We start from the raw sequence: 17,759 nt of genomic DNA, 5'->3' as shown, positions 1-17,759 counted from the left end.
ACATTTGACGAATTAAACGAGATGGAATAAGTGCGATAAAGTTTGAAGCAGCGCAAATTCACTTTTTAAGGGCCTGTTTACATGAACGTGGGGGACCCCAGGTAGGTGAAGTAACATTTGGCGGGTCACCCCACCTAACATGTAAACGTGATCACATTAAAATGAGAGATTATATGGACAGGCGGGTTACCCCACCTGAGCGGGTTACCTCGCCTACCTGGGGTCCCCCACCTTCATGTAAACATGCCCAAAGTGTCGTTTTCGTAGCCGCTGCTGTCGTTGTTGCTTAAGAATTTTCAGATCAATATAAGATTGTAGGGATCTTTCCACTAACCCTTTCCTTCACTCAGAATTTTTTCCTTAAGGAGAAGTTGACTTAGTCGAAGGGTAGGTGGGCTGTTTCTCAGAATGTTACATTGATCCTGATTTTGTTAACCGCTTGCCTTAACTGAGTACATCTTTAGTTTATGTTCTAACATTTATCCTTCAAAATTATATTTATTTTGAAGAATAAACATTAGAGCATAAACTAAGGATGTGCGCACTGTCAAAACGTTGTTTCCAAAACTTTTTACTATAACTCTTTTTATGACTATAAGATCCATAATAGTTTTAGCAGTAGTCAGTCAGTACTCAGCCATTTGGTTAATGCTTTAGGATTTTTAGCTGTAAGTTAAAAAATAGCGTGGAATGAAATAAAATAATGATTTAGTCGTAAGACGTGTACTTAGTGGTCCTTAGTGGTTCTGCGTTCCCCGTATGATATGAGTGTGGAAATGCTTGTTTCCAGGCAGAGAGGCCACAGCTGAAGAACTGACCTTCGAACAAAAAACTTACACTTGTAAAGCAAGGAAGAACCAACCACAAGCTGGTTAATCGTCTTTGCCGAAAATATCGTGGTTTTAGATTTGTGGCGTTTGAGTAATGCTTCATGAAAAACTTGATGGTTGCATAATATTTTTTCTTTTTAGGACTTGTCCAGGCAATGCATCTGAGCCCCGCGGGCTCTCTGCAAATGTGTGAAGAATCGGATTCTTGGCACATTTCCTGGCAAATGCTGTTGGGTTAGCATTGGACGGTTCATCCTTCAGTAACTGCCATTTTTGTTCAGGAGATGGCCTTCTACTCGCCATTTAAGAAGCAAAAAGTAGACTGGACCTTGTAATCTTTTGCAAAAACCTTTTGGCCTCACACCTTCCGGCTTCCTTCTCGTTTTCTTCTCGGCGTCCGCTATTTGTGGGCCTGCGAGAGTAGCCTGCATAGCAAGCGTTTTGAGGTTTCGGAGCAATGAAATCCCGCGAGAAAAATGAGGCAATCAAAAGAGGCGAAGGGGAAGGCTCAACAAAATAGATTAATGTAAGAAAGCGCAAGCTCGTTCCCAACTGCCCTAATCAAAAAGCAACAGCATGGCTAAAGATAAGCAAGAACGCAAAGCAATCTTATTCCGCCCTACAAGTCACTGCGATTCACAGTGAAAACTTGTGGTTAGGGTGGATTAGTGTAATATTCGCGCAAGCTCGTTCCCAAGTGCCCTAATCAAACAGCAACAGCATGACAAAGCAAGAAAGCAAAGAAAGCCCTTTCCGTTCTACAAGTCACTACGATTCACAGTGAAAACTTGTGAAAGTCCTTTTCACGCGAACAGACTAGTTGCGCGAGCTGTTACTTGTCTGTGACGTAATTTTTTTCTAATAAGCATTTGAAACGAAAACCAAATGAAGAGGCCCTTTTTTCCTCCCACCTTTAAACGAATTTTATAATATTTAGAAAAATGAAAATGAAGGAAAAGTTGCGAAAGTGAAAAAAAGTAAAACTGTAGTACCAGGTGACACGTGACAGGAAACGCGGTTGTCATGCAGTTTTTGGCGGGAAACTTTGATAAAGAAATGAGAAATGGCGGCCACCTCTCCATCATTTTGCGAGACTTCGGCGTTTAACAAGAGCTCAAAAGGTGAGAGACGCGAATTTCTGTTCAAATTATATCTTAAAAAGATAGATTTTAATTATTAAAAACATTTCTTGTAGTTGTCCTCATGTTCAGCTGTCAAAAGTCATAAAAAATTCAGGATTTTCATCAAATGCAGTTTCGGCGCCGGCGTCAAGCGACTTATAGCTTTTTCTACGAGATTTCTGCTTTGCATAAGCCTACGCTCTATTCATTTATCCTTGGGGCTGAATTCTCTGGAAACCAGTACAACTTAGCAGTGTTTCAACAGTGTTAGTACGTTGACTCTCACTTGTTGCTACATTCATATTATAACCTTACGCAATTTACAATGCGAATGCAACTCGCCATTAAACATTTGCTTTGAGAATATGCCGATTGAAAATTCGTGTTATTTATTTACGCGAAACCAACGGTGTACTGATTTTCTAGAAAACAAAGATATCCTCTCGAAACATTTTTAACGGCTTCTCTAATGTTTCTGCAAGTAGTTCAGACTGAGTTTATCTTTATAACGAAAGACTAGCCATCGATCAACGCTTTATTCTAGTTTAACTTAAGAGTTGTTTACAAGTATTTTTTTCATTTTTAACTGGCTCATATGGCTTCAGTTCATAGGTCTTGAGGCTCTTTTATTATTGCAATATTTGAAATTTCTCATAGCCCCTACAAATGTGATCAACTGCCTCATTAACCTTATTGTCAAGCAGCACCAAGTATCGACTGTTTAAAACTTCTATTAGGCCTATTTGTGTTTTCTGGTGCAGGTTTCATGCATTAAGTGTTTTTATCCACATTTTGGCTGCCTTTTTTTTTTCAGTAAAACGTACAAACAAAGGTTCCAAAGCCAAAGAAGAGATCTTGAAATCGAAGAGTAAATCAAAAAGCAAAGTTTTCAAGGTCTGCAAGGTAAGGAAAGATTGTTAAACATGGCTTTCTTTCTAAAGCCATCCAATAAAAGGGTTTCACATGAGGGAATACGTAGAAGGTGGACAACATTATGTTACTGAGTATTAGTTCCATGAATTTGTTTTTATTTTTTTGTTACAGCATTAAGTTAGTGTTAGGTGGTATTGAATATATTAATATATAACTTAATTGTAATTGGTTATTGTTACAATTTAACTAAATATGCTACATGAATATTTGGACCATTTTTGGCAGGAAAGCAGTTCTTCAGAGGCCTTGTGAATATTTTTCCTGTTTGTTTTGTGAAACAGTTGTACATATGCATTATTGACCAAGCTTGAAGTCATGATGGCATTTTATTAGCCAAATATTTTTTTTCTTTTTGGCCAATAAAGACACACAAAGGATCAAGGTCAATACACAACCACCTTGCTTCGTTATTAAAGGATTTGTTATTTAGCCAAAAAAAACTTTTTTCTTGTGTGATCAACACTGCCGTGCGGCTAAGGTGGGTAGCCAATCAGAATGCATGTTTCACTTCATTTTGCCTACTTGTGAATTTGGCCTTATCATAAATTGGCCTTACAGTACACAGTGAAAAATCAGTTATTGTCAATATTAACTTAACTGAATTTTCTAATTTTTGTACATCTTTTTTACATTTCATATGATAGAACAGTTCTACAGAGCTTCTTTTCTCCAAGGCCTTGGCAACCAGTACACAAGAGCCAGTGTGGGATACTGAGTACAGTGAGGAACTGAATGTACCAGTGCCAGATCTCTATCCTGAGTTGTCAGAATCCTTACAAAACATGCAAGAGAGTGATACAGAGCAAGTAGAGATTGCAAAAGGTGTAATTAATATGTTTTATTGTTCAATTATCTGTTCTTATATTTTTGACTATGTGCAGACATCTCCTATTTTTTAGGTTCATGTGGAAAAGGGGAAAAGAAGGGAAATAAAAGACATATGCGATAATAACAGACAATTTCATGCTTATAGTTTACTCAGATTGAAAAAAATTGAGTGATTTGTTTGTGTGTGCTTATTAGGTTGTTCATCATTTTGTTATTGAGATCTTTTTTGATTGTTTTTTTTTTTCCTGCAATTTTCTTCTTTCTTCCTTCCTTCTGTCCTTTCCTCATCCATTTGGCCATTCAATCATCCTGATTCATTTTTTTATTAATTTTATTCAGTTACCATTCAGTCATTTTAACTCTTTCCTCTTCAATAATTCATTGGGTTTTATTTTCTAACAGCTGTAGAAATGTTTGTTAGTGCAATCTAGCTTCAGTTTTTTCCCTGTTGCCTTGGTCTATTCACTCCTTTAAATTACCAGTGTGTTAATTTCAAGAAAACTAATTTTGCATGAAAAAGACAAGGCTCACTCTGCAATTCCTGTAATGTTCGTGTATTATTGCAGTATTGTACTGTTTTTTTTTTTTATCCTGACCTTGCCTTAAAAACTGGACTATCTGTAACCATCAACATAACAAGACAACTATTGATTAAGAGCATTCTCCTCTGTAAATTCAATTTTGGCTCCTTTGCAGTAAGGGAGCCTAGATGCGACAATGAGGATATGCAGTGTGTTCCAACTAGCTGTAATGACAGTCAGGATGACCCTGTGGTGAGTCAGGTAAAAACTCTAATTATATCATCATAGTCTATGAAAAGCGTGGCAAAGTTGAAAACTATAGAAAGTAAAATATGGAAATTGATTGGTTTCTTTTTAAATTTTATTTTCCTGTAAACCTTTAGAGTCAAGATGATTCTCAACTATCAAATACAGGAAGCCAAGCAAAGCAAAAGAGAAAGTTAGCAAAGCCCAGAAAGGTCAGAAAACGAAAAGGGACTGACCAAGGACAAAATACCATTACACTGAAAGAGGTAGGTTTGGTTTATGTTGTTCAACCTGTATATCGAAACCGGAATATCATTACTTTTGTTGAAAAATTATTAGAATGGAAGGGTGAAGGGAGCTATGCGAATGCAGGATATTGTGAAATCTTTACAAAACGTGAATAACCAATAGAGACTGCTTGGTTTGGTTACAGTTTGCTTGCGATAATGGCTTTGAATCCAGTGAGGTAGGGAAAATGTGGAAAGGAACTTGATAACAATGCTTAACTCAATTAAGATAAGCCTTAGAAATAAGACTTTTCGTAATATTTTTTTGTTAATATTACAGAACTCTGAACTCCTTACTGACCTCCAGGGTACAGACAAACAGGGAACTTGGGCTCAGTGCAGCATTCCAAGTTGTGGTAAATGGAGATTTCTTCAGAGCAATGTTGACCCAAACGAGCTGCCCGAAAGATGGGTGTGTGCGATGAACGAAAGTAGGTCACTCTTGGCTTGCTTATTTTTTGAAAGTACTTCTTGTTTGACTATTAAACTTGCTTCAAACCTTCTGTCGATGAACTATTTCCTGGCATAATTATTTTCTCTTAGAGGGAAGGCCTCTCCGACTTTTCTTGATAGTCTGCTGGTCAACTATGATTGTTAAAATTAATTCAAACTTGTTTTCTGATTGGGCGAGAGTTTCACGTGCTATACCATAGAGCATAACTCCCTAGAGCAAACAAAACTCACTTACATGTGATCAGGTCATGTACACTAAAGTTGTGAAAAATCTATGCACTTAGTCGTGTAAATGACATAATTTTTTGGCAGTCACGGCGAAAAAAAAGAATCTCTTATTTGGTTTAATTTGGATTTGGGAGTTATAACAACACATCTGATGACTGTTCTAAATCCTCTGTTTCCCTCTGCCTCACCTTAAGAACAATTGTTTAGAATATAGGGTCTGTTCTAAATCTAAAAAGCAACCGCGTGGTCTCAATTTCTTCCCTTTAGATGAAAAATATAATGAGTGTAGTGCATCGGAAGAAACATTCGACAGCCAAGAAGGCAACTTGGACGTGATGTACACACCTTACCCGAGTGGTGCAATCGTGTGGGCCAAGATGGTTGGTTATCCCTGGTAATACTGCTCTCCTTTTTCTCGTAATACACTATTCAGAAAGGCACCGTCTTAAATTAACAATTCAGACTTTTTACGTACAGATTTTGGCAACTACTTCAAAAATCAAATAGGACAGAAGAAGGCTTTTGTGTAGGATCAAACTTGTTTGTTTTTGCATTCAAAGAAATCTAGTCAATGAAAAAAGACAAATACTTTGTGGCTCAATGAAAAACCCATAAAAACGTCTCGTTACGTTCATCAGTCAGGGCACTCAGTCTTCAGACAAATTTATACTTACAGACAATCCAGAGGATGTTTACTTAATGAAACAGGGACAAGTTTTGCAAAACACTGAGATTTCTCCTCCCTCATACTCACCGTGCTTTTAACAAAGTGAGACCTCCCTGGGATTACTAAGAGTGGCCTTAATTTACAATTGGTCCCTCACTACAATCTATTATCGTAAGCGGCCACTCAAATACAATTGAACACTATATTCATCATAGGTAGACATATAAAAGGGATTACGTATTCCATTATGTATATGCTATGAGTTACATTATGTATAGTCGGCGTTTGCGGAAACGGGAACAAAACGAACGCTTTTGGGTAAGTGGGGCGTTTTCAAACCCTTCTGATTAGACTGCTGTTGGAAGAAGAGCAAGTCTGTAATAACCAATAAGTTGTCAGCAAACCTGAACTGATCTTCACCCGTACTTAGAAACAGGTAAAACAAAAAATTTACTTGGTAATTCCTAAGCATTTGTCTGTGGGAGATTTCTGTTGTGATTGCAAATTTAAATTAAGGGTGGCAATAACAGTCTCAATATAACAGTGATTGAAATTCTCTTTCATTGCCAGGTGGCCAGCAATGATGGAGGACGACCCTGATTATGGTTACTACTGTGAAACTGGTGAAGACAATGTCACACCGGTAAATGCCAAACGTCGGGAATTAATAGCAAGCAATATCTGTTACCCTAACTCAGTAGATATAGAAGAGCCCTTACTGAATTGAATAGCATTCACCTAAAATACATTATTATCATCCATCATAATTCTACTGACATTGTACTCACAATCCGCCTTCTCACTGGTTAAGAGCCCACACTTAATTTTGGAAATCAGCGCAACTTACAAACAACAAAATTTTGTCGCGAATAAGTGAATGATCTCTAGGTTGAGTTAAGTGCATGATTTCCAACAGCCATGTCAAGTTATATTATTTCTACTCTTTAATTTGTTTTGGAAGATATTAAACTCTGTTCCTTGTGACAGTACTACGTCATTATTTCCTTTAATAAAGATATATAATAAAACAGCTATCAGGCAACGTTTTTGAGATTTTCTAAATAATCCGGATACAGTGTATTTTGAAGACGTCATCTAATAATTGTGAATTATCTGATTTCAGGAGATGTACCACGTGGTATTTTTCGATAAAGAAGTTTCGAGAACTTGGGTGAATGCCGTTTGTATCCGAAACTTTTCCTGTGATGACGACCCAGAGGACATGGGGAAGGTCAGTTTAGCCACTACACTACGGGTGTTCTCTTGTAATGTTGTTTGATTAGTGTTTTGGAGAAATCCGCTCGTGAAATTGTATTATATGAGGGCTGAAATACCGTAAGTAGTGGACAGAAAATTGTGATATATGCAATTCTATAATGTGCCCTTCTCCATTCTAATTTTCTTCTTTTATTATGACTATTATGTACACGTAGTTTAAGCAACTTTGTATTAATTGGTAATGTACAGCTAATGTATTATCTATAGCATGGAGTAAAAATAAAATACAATACAATACAATATATGCAATTCTGTTGTCAAATTTATATTATGCTAGCAACATTTTTCAGCAAACAAAGCATTTTCTCAAAGACGCCGTAGAGGTCTGTAAGTTTCGCCCTGATTTGCAAGCTAGAACAAATTAATTATTAACATAGAAACATATTCCCCCCTCCACCGATTAGAAGGAAGTTAGGGGGTAGCTCTGAACTTAAATTAAGGCGCCCCAAAGCACCTCTTTCAGGTTGGTGTGGGATTCAGTTGCTCTCGCAAGGAATGTATCTTTGAGGAGGTCGGATTTGCGACTTATTTCGTACGTTCTCTAAATACTTTGAAATCCAGGTTACATTTAAAGGGAAGAATTACAGAAGGCAGCTCACTGCAGCTACCCTGGCAGCACGGAGGGCAGCACAGTTATCTATTCAGGTACCATGCTATTCAAATACCTAATTCTAATGAAGCTCGTGTGTCTCACCGAACAGTGACTTTGTCATAGATTGTTACCAGGTAATGCTGCATAGCTTTCATCAGGTGATGCAGAGTCACTGTATCAAAACTACTACTAGTGAGCAGGAGTTAATTTAACAGTGCTCGAAGCTGTGACCGTTTTGGACGAGTAGAAAAAAAAAATGGCGACTAAAATTGCAGTGAAAGTCGCCATTTTGGCGGCCTGTGTTCAGCGATCATGTGCCAAATTCCCGAGATTTTGCGAGACGCGTTTTTCTAGTAGTTAGTGTTTATGGTCTTTTTAAGTTAGAGTGAGATAGACATTTGAATTAAATATCATTTATGCTCTGTTTTCTTTATAATTTGCATAATTTCACCCTTGTTCTGTGGGTATTAAGCCTTGAGTTGCCGCGTGTACCTTTGCCCAAATTCGATTGCGATGGTTCGGCCGCCATTTTGATCCTTTAAAACTTCTATGTAGTGTTGCACAAAATATATTTTATGCCTGGCGACCATTTTATAATTTAAGGTTGCGAAGAGGCGACTCTGAAAAAAGCTGGGCTTGGAGCACTGTCATACATTTGCCAAATGGTGCATGTGCTTCTCAGTTGTTAAAAATTATTTTAGTATGTCCTTTTTAATAGCCACAACATGACGTAACTCCTAGAAGAGGTGCGTCAAAGAAAATTTCGTTCCCGGGCTTAGCAAAATTGATTCTTCTCATTATATATACCAACTCTTTGGTGCTGCCCTGATTGGCAGATACCACCCTGACATAAGGTCCCTAATTTTTATGGATAACTAACAAGTACTTCTTTTTTTCTCTTTAAATGAAAAAAGTTATTTTCATTTACAGCGTCGGCTTGCAGAATATGGCTTTGCAGCACGCTACAAAGGACCTATTGGTAGAAAAGCGGTTGAAGAGAGTAAACGATCGATCAGCCTAGAGACAGGAGAACTTAGTGATTCGGGTAGGAAAAGGAAATGGGTGGAATTAAATTTTAATTATTAAAAAAGTTTCCGTTGGTCTATGCATTCGAATTAAATGTTAGACATTTCCAATGATCTGATAGTACTTTCCTGGCGTTGTTCACCTCTTTCTAGAGACAGGAATAGGGCAGACAACATCGTGGGGCAGTAAAATTGGTTTCCACGCATTACCCTGAAAGATAAAGTTTGACACCTTATGCCTTTTGTTCATGTGGACTTGTTTTGTAAAGATTCTCATGATCACGAGAGGATAAAAGACCTCTATCTTCACTTGTGACTATAAATGCTAAGTAATAATGTTTCGTTTTTTAAGGGGTATAGAACAAAAAAACTACTACAAATGTTTGCAGAAAATTGTTTGAATTTTGGGTTTTCATGACTAACGAAGTTGAATGTTTTATTTTACAGTTACAGATTCATCAAGTCAGGACTTCAGTAGCAGCGGAAACAGTTTCATTAGTGAAAACAGTTATAGCAGTCCAGATGAACCTAAAAGATTGAAACCAAAAACCCCACTCAAGTCCAAAACACGCAAAGAAAAGACAGCTAAAACACCGATCAAGAGTGAGAAAAAGAAAATGCAACAAACTAAACAAGCCGATTCTGCTGGCAGAAAGGAAAAGGCAGGGAAGAAGGAAGCGAAGAAAGCCACCGCGGACGCCTCTAGAACAACTGATGGAAGTAAAGGTACATTAACTTTTATTTACGAATTTAAGGAAATTGTTGGAAATTATGGTTAGATCGTGTCACATGTAATAAAAAAAACCAAGAAACGATTTAACAATTAAAATACCCTCGACCGACAATGCTGGACTGCAAGGCTTCTTTACACCATGAAAATTATATCTAGTAACTTGATTTCTACGAAGATAAGGTATGTGTAACACTGTAATGCTGAAAGTATGTGCTCTTTCAGAACTGAATTTTTATTTAAGGAATTTTGACCCTGTCACGAGTTCTCAGTTATTCTAGGATTCCCCCTGCCCACCAACACAGAAAAACATAGGCACGTTAAACGTGCATGAGCTATTTTGAATGCTTCAGTGTAACTATAATACTTCGGTGTAACCTTACCAAGAGTGATGAATCTACCTTTTTCATCCTAAATGTAGATTTGGTTTTTGTGCGAAATTGGGTATTGCGCTACATAAATGAAAACGCGAAACGCTCAGTTGAGTCGATCCTCAACCTATATATTCACTTTCCTCTGTCTTTCCCTGTTACATCTGGTGCAAGTTAAACAAATTGTTGAAGTAAAATAAATTTCTACCCACCAAACGTTGATTAGAAGGAAAACTCTAAGGTTTCCTCGGAGTTTCTTAAGCCAAAATGTGACTCATCGAATACTGAATAGTTACGAAATACCAGGATTTTTATCATTGAGGTAGATGGTTACAACATAATAATTCACGAGGTTTTCACGTGCGATTCTACTCAGTGAAAGAGTCTCCGACAACTTATTTCTTCATGTTTTAAAAGCTATTGCTTCTTAAAAGACAAGAGCCTTTTTTAAGGCATTGGTTACAAAACGAAACAGGTCTTCATACGTCCAAGTTACTATTTATCATTGTGAAAAGCCAATCTGCATGAGATGTACAGTCACACAGCTGGCACGTGAAAGTGTTGGACCTTGCCCCCTTTCGTGGTTCGTACGTGAGGGAATTCGAGTTATCACGCAGTAAGCTAGTAAACAGAATTATAAAAATAACTCTTGCACACAATTTGCACGTGAAGATGTTGGTCTTTGGCCCTTTTACAATTCGTTCGTAAAAAAAAAAGGCAAATTGTTTACTACAAAATTTTCTCAATCGATTTAAAGAAATCACCTCGGCTTCATTATACAACATCTGCAATTAAATTATGTTTTATGCAACGTCAAGGTTGATAACCTTACATTTCTTAACATTTGTGAGACAGTCTTTAACTCCGACAACTTATGTCTTCATGTTTAAAAAGCTATTACTTCTGAAAAGACAAGAGCCTTTTTTAGGGCATTGGTTACTAAACAAAACAGGTCTTCATACGTCCAAGTTACTATTATTAATGTGAAAAGCCAATCTGCATGAGATGTACAGTCACACAGCTGGCACGTGAAAGTGCTGGACTTTGCCCCCGTTCGTGGTTCGTACGTGAGGGAATTCGAGTTATCACACAGTAATCAGGTAGGTACAAAAGTCGGACCGGATCAACTCGGATCGACTCGGACCAACTCGGATCGAATGAAAAAATAAAAATAAAATAAAATTGGACTCGGATCAACTCGGATCATAAAAAAAAACATCTCGGATTATAAAAAGAAAAATAAAATCAGTCGGTGTCACTTAAGTTTCACCCGCCATTTTGTTTTTTTCTCACGAACTCGTGGTTGCGTAAATTAATTTTATTTTTATTTTTATTAATTTTAATGATAAACTAGTGAGCAGCACACATACACTTCCAGTGAACATTTTCAACTTGGAAGAAGGAGAAATCATACTCGGACAACGAAAATTCTCGTACCCGAGGCGAGAATTGAACTCACGACCCTACGAATACTACATGTTTATCGGACGTTCCAACCACTGAACCGGAGGGTCGCGAGTTCGGTTCTTGCCTTGGGCATGGAAATTTCCTTTGTCCTGGGCGAGCATGGTTTCTCCTCCTTCCATGTTGAAAATGTTCACTGGAAATGTATGTGTGCTGCTCACTAGTGTATCATTAAAATTAAGTTTGAGAAGTCCTGCAGAAGCAAAAAAACAAACAGGAACAAACAAACAAACACTCTTCGGTAACTACCTAAATGCGATCAACAGACCAGGCTTTTGACGCTTTTCTCATAAATAATTCAGTAGTCTAATAAATAAGCAAATATATACATTCTAGGCGACTGAAACTACCATTTCTTTACTGTTCAACCACAACCACGAGTTTATAACATGATCGGAGAGGAACTGGCACTAGTAAAACAAAATGGCGCCTGAAAGCCAGGGAGAAAAAAAGGATGATCTGGCCTTTTTTACCCTCCAAATGGGTTAAACTTTCAGTTTTGCTGATTTAATTTAATTTTTTTGATTGCTCCGAGTTGATCCGAGTCCAATTTTATTTTATTTTTATTTTTTTATTCGATCCGAGTTGGTCCGAGTCGATCCGAGCTGATCCGACCCGGACTGGCGGTCCGAGTTGATCCGGTCCGACTTTTGTACCTGCCTCACAGTAATGTAGTAAACAGAATTATAAAAGTAACTCACGCACACAATTTGCATGTGAAGATGTTGGTCTTTGGCCCTTTTACAATTCGTAGGTAAAAAAAAAGGCGAACTGTTTTACTACAAAATTTTCTCAAGCGATTTTAAGAAATCACCTCGGCTTTATTACAACATCTGCAATTAAATTATGTTTCATGCAACGTCAAGGTTAATAGCCTAACATTTATTAACTTCCAAGAAAATTATCAAACTGCCGAAATATATTTCTACTTGTGTCATGTTACTCAATACAAAAGTACCTAATTATTGTGTCAACTAGCTTCTTCCAATTTTATTCCCTAACGCTACTGTTTCTACTTAAGTTACGCATCTTTACTAAATAGAATACGTTTCAGAAACTATAATACTTAGTATGCAGGAAGGATGTATCATGTTGTTCACTTTTTATTCTTTTTTGTTTTGTTTTGCCAGAACGAAAAAGGTCTGTTGAACTTTGTAAGCAAGAGAATAATATTTTTAAAGCTTGTTTACAGGATTAACAATACTCGGTACAGCTTTCACAAAAATAAGCTGCCTTTTTAAACTTCTAAAACCACATTTTATAGGGCGCATACTTTCGAATTAAAGTCTTTATCTAAATATCAATTATTACTTCATTGGAAGAGCTTTGAAAATATATGATCTTTTATACTCTACCCAGTTGTAGCAGGTGAAACAGAACTCATACTGACGTGCGTTGTACCGATAGCCGAATTAGTTCAGAAATGCCTTGAAGCAGCATCCATACTAAAATATGAACCCTTAAACAGCTGCATCACTGTACACAGCGTTTGAATAATGAAGATATTTAATGTAATTCTTCCAAACACCTGTAGCCGTAATAAAAGACGAAAAAATTGTGAAGAATCAAGATGGCGGTCTCAAAGTGCCCTTGTTCGACCTTTACCAATGTCATGTTTAAGTAGATGCTAAGATCTCATTGGTTCCTAAGCATCAGCTAATAGTACCTTCAACCTTATTGGCTCTTGCAACAAACATCCGAACAAACAAAGTTAGAAAGCCACAAAGATACATACGCTCACACCACTGACATATGAGCTATTTTTTCAAAATAGCTCAAAAAACAAAGTGTGACCTAGCCTTACATTCACTTGAAAAGTCAGAGTTAGTAACTTCTCCAGCACTGTACTAAAGAGTAGCATAGATACACGTTAGTACGTTCACTAATATTTGCGTCGCTTATTTTTTATTTCTCGAAGAATTAGCACCTCAAAGTAGTAGTACAAGTACGAATATCGAGATGCAAACGGATATTGAACAACCTACGGAGGGAGATGAAGGCAAGAATAAAAACACAGAAATGGTGCTCAGTAATCACTGTGAGGCCCCTGTTCCCAACACTTTGAACAGTAAGATATATTCTGAGGACACCATATCTGAGAATGAAAGGAGTACGACTACATCAAGTGCCAAGAAGTTGGTTGAATCAGACAGCTTAGAAGTAAAACTTGTTAAAAAGAGGAAGAAGTCTGATGAAGTGCGAGGTAGAAAGAATGCTAAGAAAAGCAAGGAGGATAACTCTAATATCAGCCTTTTGGAAAATTCTGCTAAAATCAAACAACATGAAAAGGCAGATGCCAACGTCATGACTTTAAACACTTTACTGAAAACACAAAAGAAGCGAACAGCGTGCGAGGAAAGTAATCAGAAGAAGAAAAAAGTTGCTGCGAAGATAAAAAAAGATCGTCCTGACACTGCTGTGCGGGAGGAGGTGAAATGGGATAATTCCGTGTCACCTAGCACGTCTAATCTTGCCGATTCCATAGAAAACCAACGAGAGGGAGTCGTTAGTAAAACCAAAGAACGGGATAGGCCTACTGGAGGTAGCACCAAAGCTGAAGGTCCATGTCCTGAAAGCGGGGGAAATAAAGTAGATAAGGAAAAAGATTCTGGAAGTCACAAGAATAGGACAAATAAAAATGAAAAGAAGAAAACAGCGGGAAGTTCCAAAAAAGGGAACGAAGGACTGGAGTCAGGAAAAGGTAGTGAAGAATTAACCTCGAGTTCAGAAGGGTCTGGTCAAAAAGAACCATCTGGAGACGGTTTGCACCCAGAAAGCCATCCACAACCCCAGAAATCAGGCTTTACTCTTAAAAGATCTTCTGCCAATACAGATGTGCGAGTATCCTTGACGGAAAAAGTTACTCAAAAGAAGTCTTTACCGAAGTTAGTTAAAGCTTTTAAGCCTCCTATAGCGAAGGAAGGCAAAGGACTTAAAATGCCTAAACTTTTGAAACCCCAGTTTGTTAGCCCAGCGCTTGCCATAAAGAAAGGAGATAAAAAAGATCCTCGTAAGGAGGAAAGTGAAACAAAAGCAGAGTCAAACGCTGAAACGAAACCACTTGGAACCACAAAAGGAATGAAATTAAAGAGCAATTCCCCACAAACAATGGTTCATTCTCAGAGTGAAAAGTCAAAGGAATCTGAACGTCATCAAGCTACAGACATCTTACCAGGTTAGAATGTCATTTTCCGACCATAGCTCTTAGATTTCTCCAAAATGAACCCTTTGGTAGCATGTAAATATATACCTAGTGTCCTACTTTATTTTTTTATTTCTCTTTCTTGAAAGTACTTGTAAAGACAGAACATACACTGAAAATTAAAATGTCTGTTTCAGCCCCAAAGTACCAATTCAGCGCCGCAGGTTAAAGTCTGATTCAGTCCCTCCTGGCCATTTGAGCACCATTTAAGACAAGAAAGCCCCATCAAAAGGCCCTTTTAGTCCTCGCTGGGTCCCCTTCAGCCCCTGGGTCGAAATCAGCATCAGCCCTAGGTAATTGGGTTGTATTGGCCCTGATCAGGATGCCCTGATTTAAAGGAGCCAAATTAGACTCAAAAACAGGACTGCATTTTACTTTCCAACACGGCCCCATTTTTCAGGCTAAAACGGATCTTTCTGATTTACAGAGTATAATTTGAAGAAAATAACCCATCGTTTCACTGTTGAAATAGAACTTGAGAACGGTATGCTCTACGTCGAGCGATGAACGTACTTCGACCAAACTGTAAGTGATGGGCGGTTAGGGTGAAAATAAATGTAACTTGATTATTTTATAATTTTCCTTTTGTTTTAGAGGACCTCGAGGCCGAAATAGAGGAAATTGACAATGATATCGCAAGCATGCAGAAAGAGCTCAGGCTATCTGACATCAGTGACACAAGTATCTCCGAGGAGAAGGTGGTCTCTCCAACTGCCAGCCCGCATCAATTCTTGTCTGATTCGCCGGAATTTTAAAACCCTTGTTATCATAGTCTAAACTCTAGTATGCAAGACAGCCTACATTATGCTCTAACCTGTTTGCTTAAGAAAACTTTCAGAATGACTAGATAAACTTTGGCACAAGATAACTTAATATCATGAAACGCTTGATGTCAGTTCTCATTCTGGTAAAGGATATACCAGAAGGGTAAAGTATGTTAAAAGGCTGTGGGCTTTAAAGGAGCTGCTTGAAAAGTATACCGGATTTTTAGGGAGTTTACCATAAAGAGGTAAGGCTTTAAGATAAGATGCCAAATTTAGATCTCGTTGTAGCTCTCTTACAGTGAGCCCTACTTATTTTTATCGCTTAAATTAAACATGTTGAGAGATATTACGCTGGTCGGAAATATTTTAAACGCTTTTAAGATCTATCTAAGGCCATGGGACAGTAAAAGTGGTTGGAATATTACTGCAAGATATAAAGTTTCATTTAGCTTTTTCATTTAGTTTAAAGAATCAGTGGTGTTTGGAAACATTCTAGACAAATCTTTGCCAAATTCTGGTGGTTTGAATAACTTCATATGCAAACCACCACACAGCAACATGTTGTCTTATTTTGATCTTCATCAGTGGCCATTTGAGGTTGTTTGTGAGACTGGGTCAGTTTTGTGTCGAATTGCACAGTGAGATTGTTTTTGGGGAAGTAACGGCGCTTTTTTATTGGCTATTTCGAGACTTTGCTGGAAACTGTGTCATAATTCGTCCTCCTAAACAATTGCGTAGAGCAACTGTCTTATAAATAAATAAATGTATGTATCATCAAGTCATTATTGTTTGAGAAAAAAAAAAGACTTATTACCCTATCTTATTGCGAGAATTAAGAGTTATTATTTTTTTTTAAATCAAACTTTTTAACAGATTTAATTGCATTTTCCCCATAATTTTTCCGCTCATTGGGAATTTACAAATAAAAATTTGCACAAAAAGGATGTGTATGGAAAGTATTTCAAATAAAGTGTTTGATGAATGCTGTTGTCCTTATCCGCTTGACGTAGTGAAAAATAACCACAATCATAGTTAGTAGATTGAAATGGTTATGACACCCAACAGACTCCTTTGTGATATGATTTTTGTGGACCTGACGGTGCACAACGTTCAATAGCATTCCCGTCATTTTGATCTTGCTGACCCATACTGACCAATAAAATTCATCCCGTCGCAATTTGCCAACACAGAAAACAAAGGATTGTGCACCTTCAGGGAGCTTCTAACATAAACTGCAGTAATGTGGTTTTTATATTTGATGTTTTTTCGCTTAAGGTGGTTCGTACCAAAAAAGCAAGCCAAAGCCATAACAGTCATTTGTAGAGTTGGATTTTACAATGAGTATTTGAACCAAAATAGTTGTTATCTGTCCGTTTTACTTTGGTTATCGTGGCAACACATTCCTTTTGAATGCCTAAAATGGTACTTGTTATTTCAACTTGGCGTTTGTCATATTTCAATACTTGTACTTTCCTAATATATACCTCCACAGGAACCCATATAACAGATATATACCTCCTCAGGACCAACCCATAATATATGCGTTGCTCTAGCTCTCAGTTATGTGTTCCTACTTTAGCCAGACGTTCGGGAGAATCCCCGTTAAGTCCATCATAGCAGCTCCTGATCATAGTCATCGCAGGGAGTACCTGTGCAGGTCTGGAAATTTAGTAGCCTGTTCCAGGCGCTCAGATAGTGGGGAGCGGGGCGAAGTAAAAAGGAGCGCGAAGAAATAAAAGCGAGGGAGGAGGAGAGGTGAGAGAGTTTCCGCACCTCTCTCCCCAGTCCCCCTCTACTTTTCATTGCTTTCTTTACTTCGCACCGCTCTCCACTATCTGAACGCTCGGAACATGCTAGAAATTTAGAAGCTATTTTCTCGTCGCGTTTACAGCAAACGTGAGTTTGTACCACGTGACCAAGTTTCCCATCTACTTTATATCGTTTACTGTTAATTTCATTACTTTTCACAGTAAGACTACACGAAAATCGGTAGATTCACGCCAATTCTATCCATAACAATTGTTTTAAGCTGTTTTTATCTCCTCATTTTTCGTTTTTAAAATTTCTCGACTTGAATCTCACGTTTGCCGTTTGCCGTAAGCGCGATGCTTAATCTCTCTAACATCACAAAGCGCCTACACCATATGTACCATACCATATACCCTGGGTGCCAGGGACTTTTCATGCGCGGTGTCCGTCTTCGGCCAAGTCTTTGTGAT

General features: G+C 37.8%; 1 protein-coding gene across 1 annotated transcript; it reads left to right on the top strand.

The window, feature by feature from the left end:
• Positions 1-1,893: 1,893 nt before the first annotated feature.
• LOC140927660 (uncharacterized) lies at positions 1,894-16,522 on the top strand. Its single transcript, XM_073377339.1, has 14 exons — positions 1,894-1,951; positions 2,766-2,854; positions 3,529-3,706; positions 4,409-4,494; positions 4,617-4,745; positions 5,047-5,197; positions 5,715-5,841; positions 6,685-6,757; positions 7,238-7,345; positions 7,954-8,037; positions 8,915-9,029; positions 9,457-9,735; positions 13,493-14,749; positions 15,371-16,522. Exons 1-14 carry the CDS (start codon positions 1,894-1,896, stop codon positions 15,529-15,531), a joined length of 2,895 nt encoding a protein of 964 aa, XP_073233440.1. The 3' UTR covers positions 15,532-16,522.
• The last annotated feature ends 1,237 nt before the right edge of the window (positions 16,523-17,759 follow it).

The sequence above is a fragment of the Porites lutea genome, chromosome 1 (assembly GCF_958299795.1).
Source record: "Porites lutea chromosome 1, jaPorLute2.1, whole genome shotgun sequence".
Lineage (NCBI taxonomy): Eukaryota > Metazoa > Cnidaria > Anthozoa > Scleractinia > Poritidae > Porites > Porites lutea.
The sequence above is the reverse complement of the archived record's forward strand: the minus strand, read 5'-3'. Positions and strand labels throughout refer to the sequence as shown.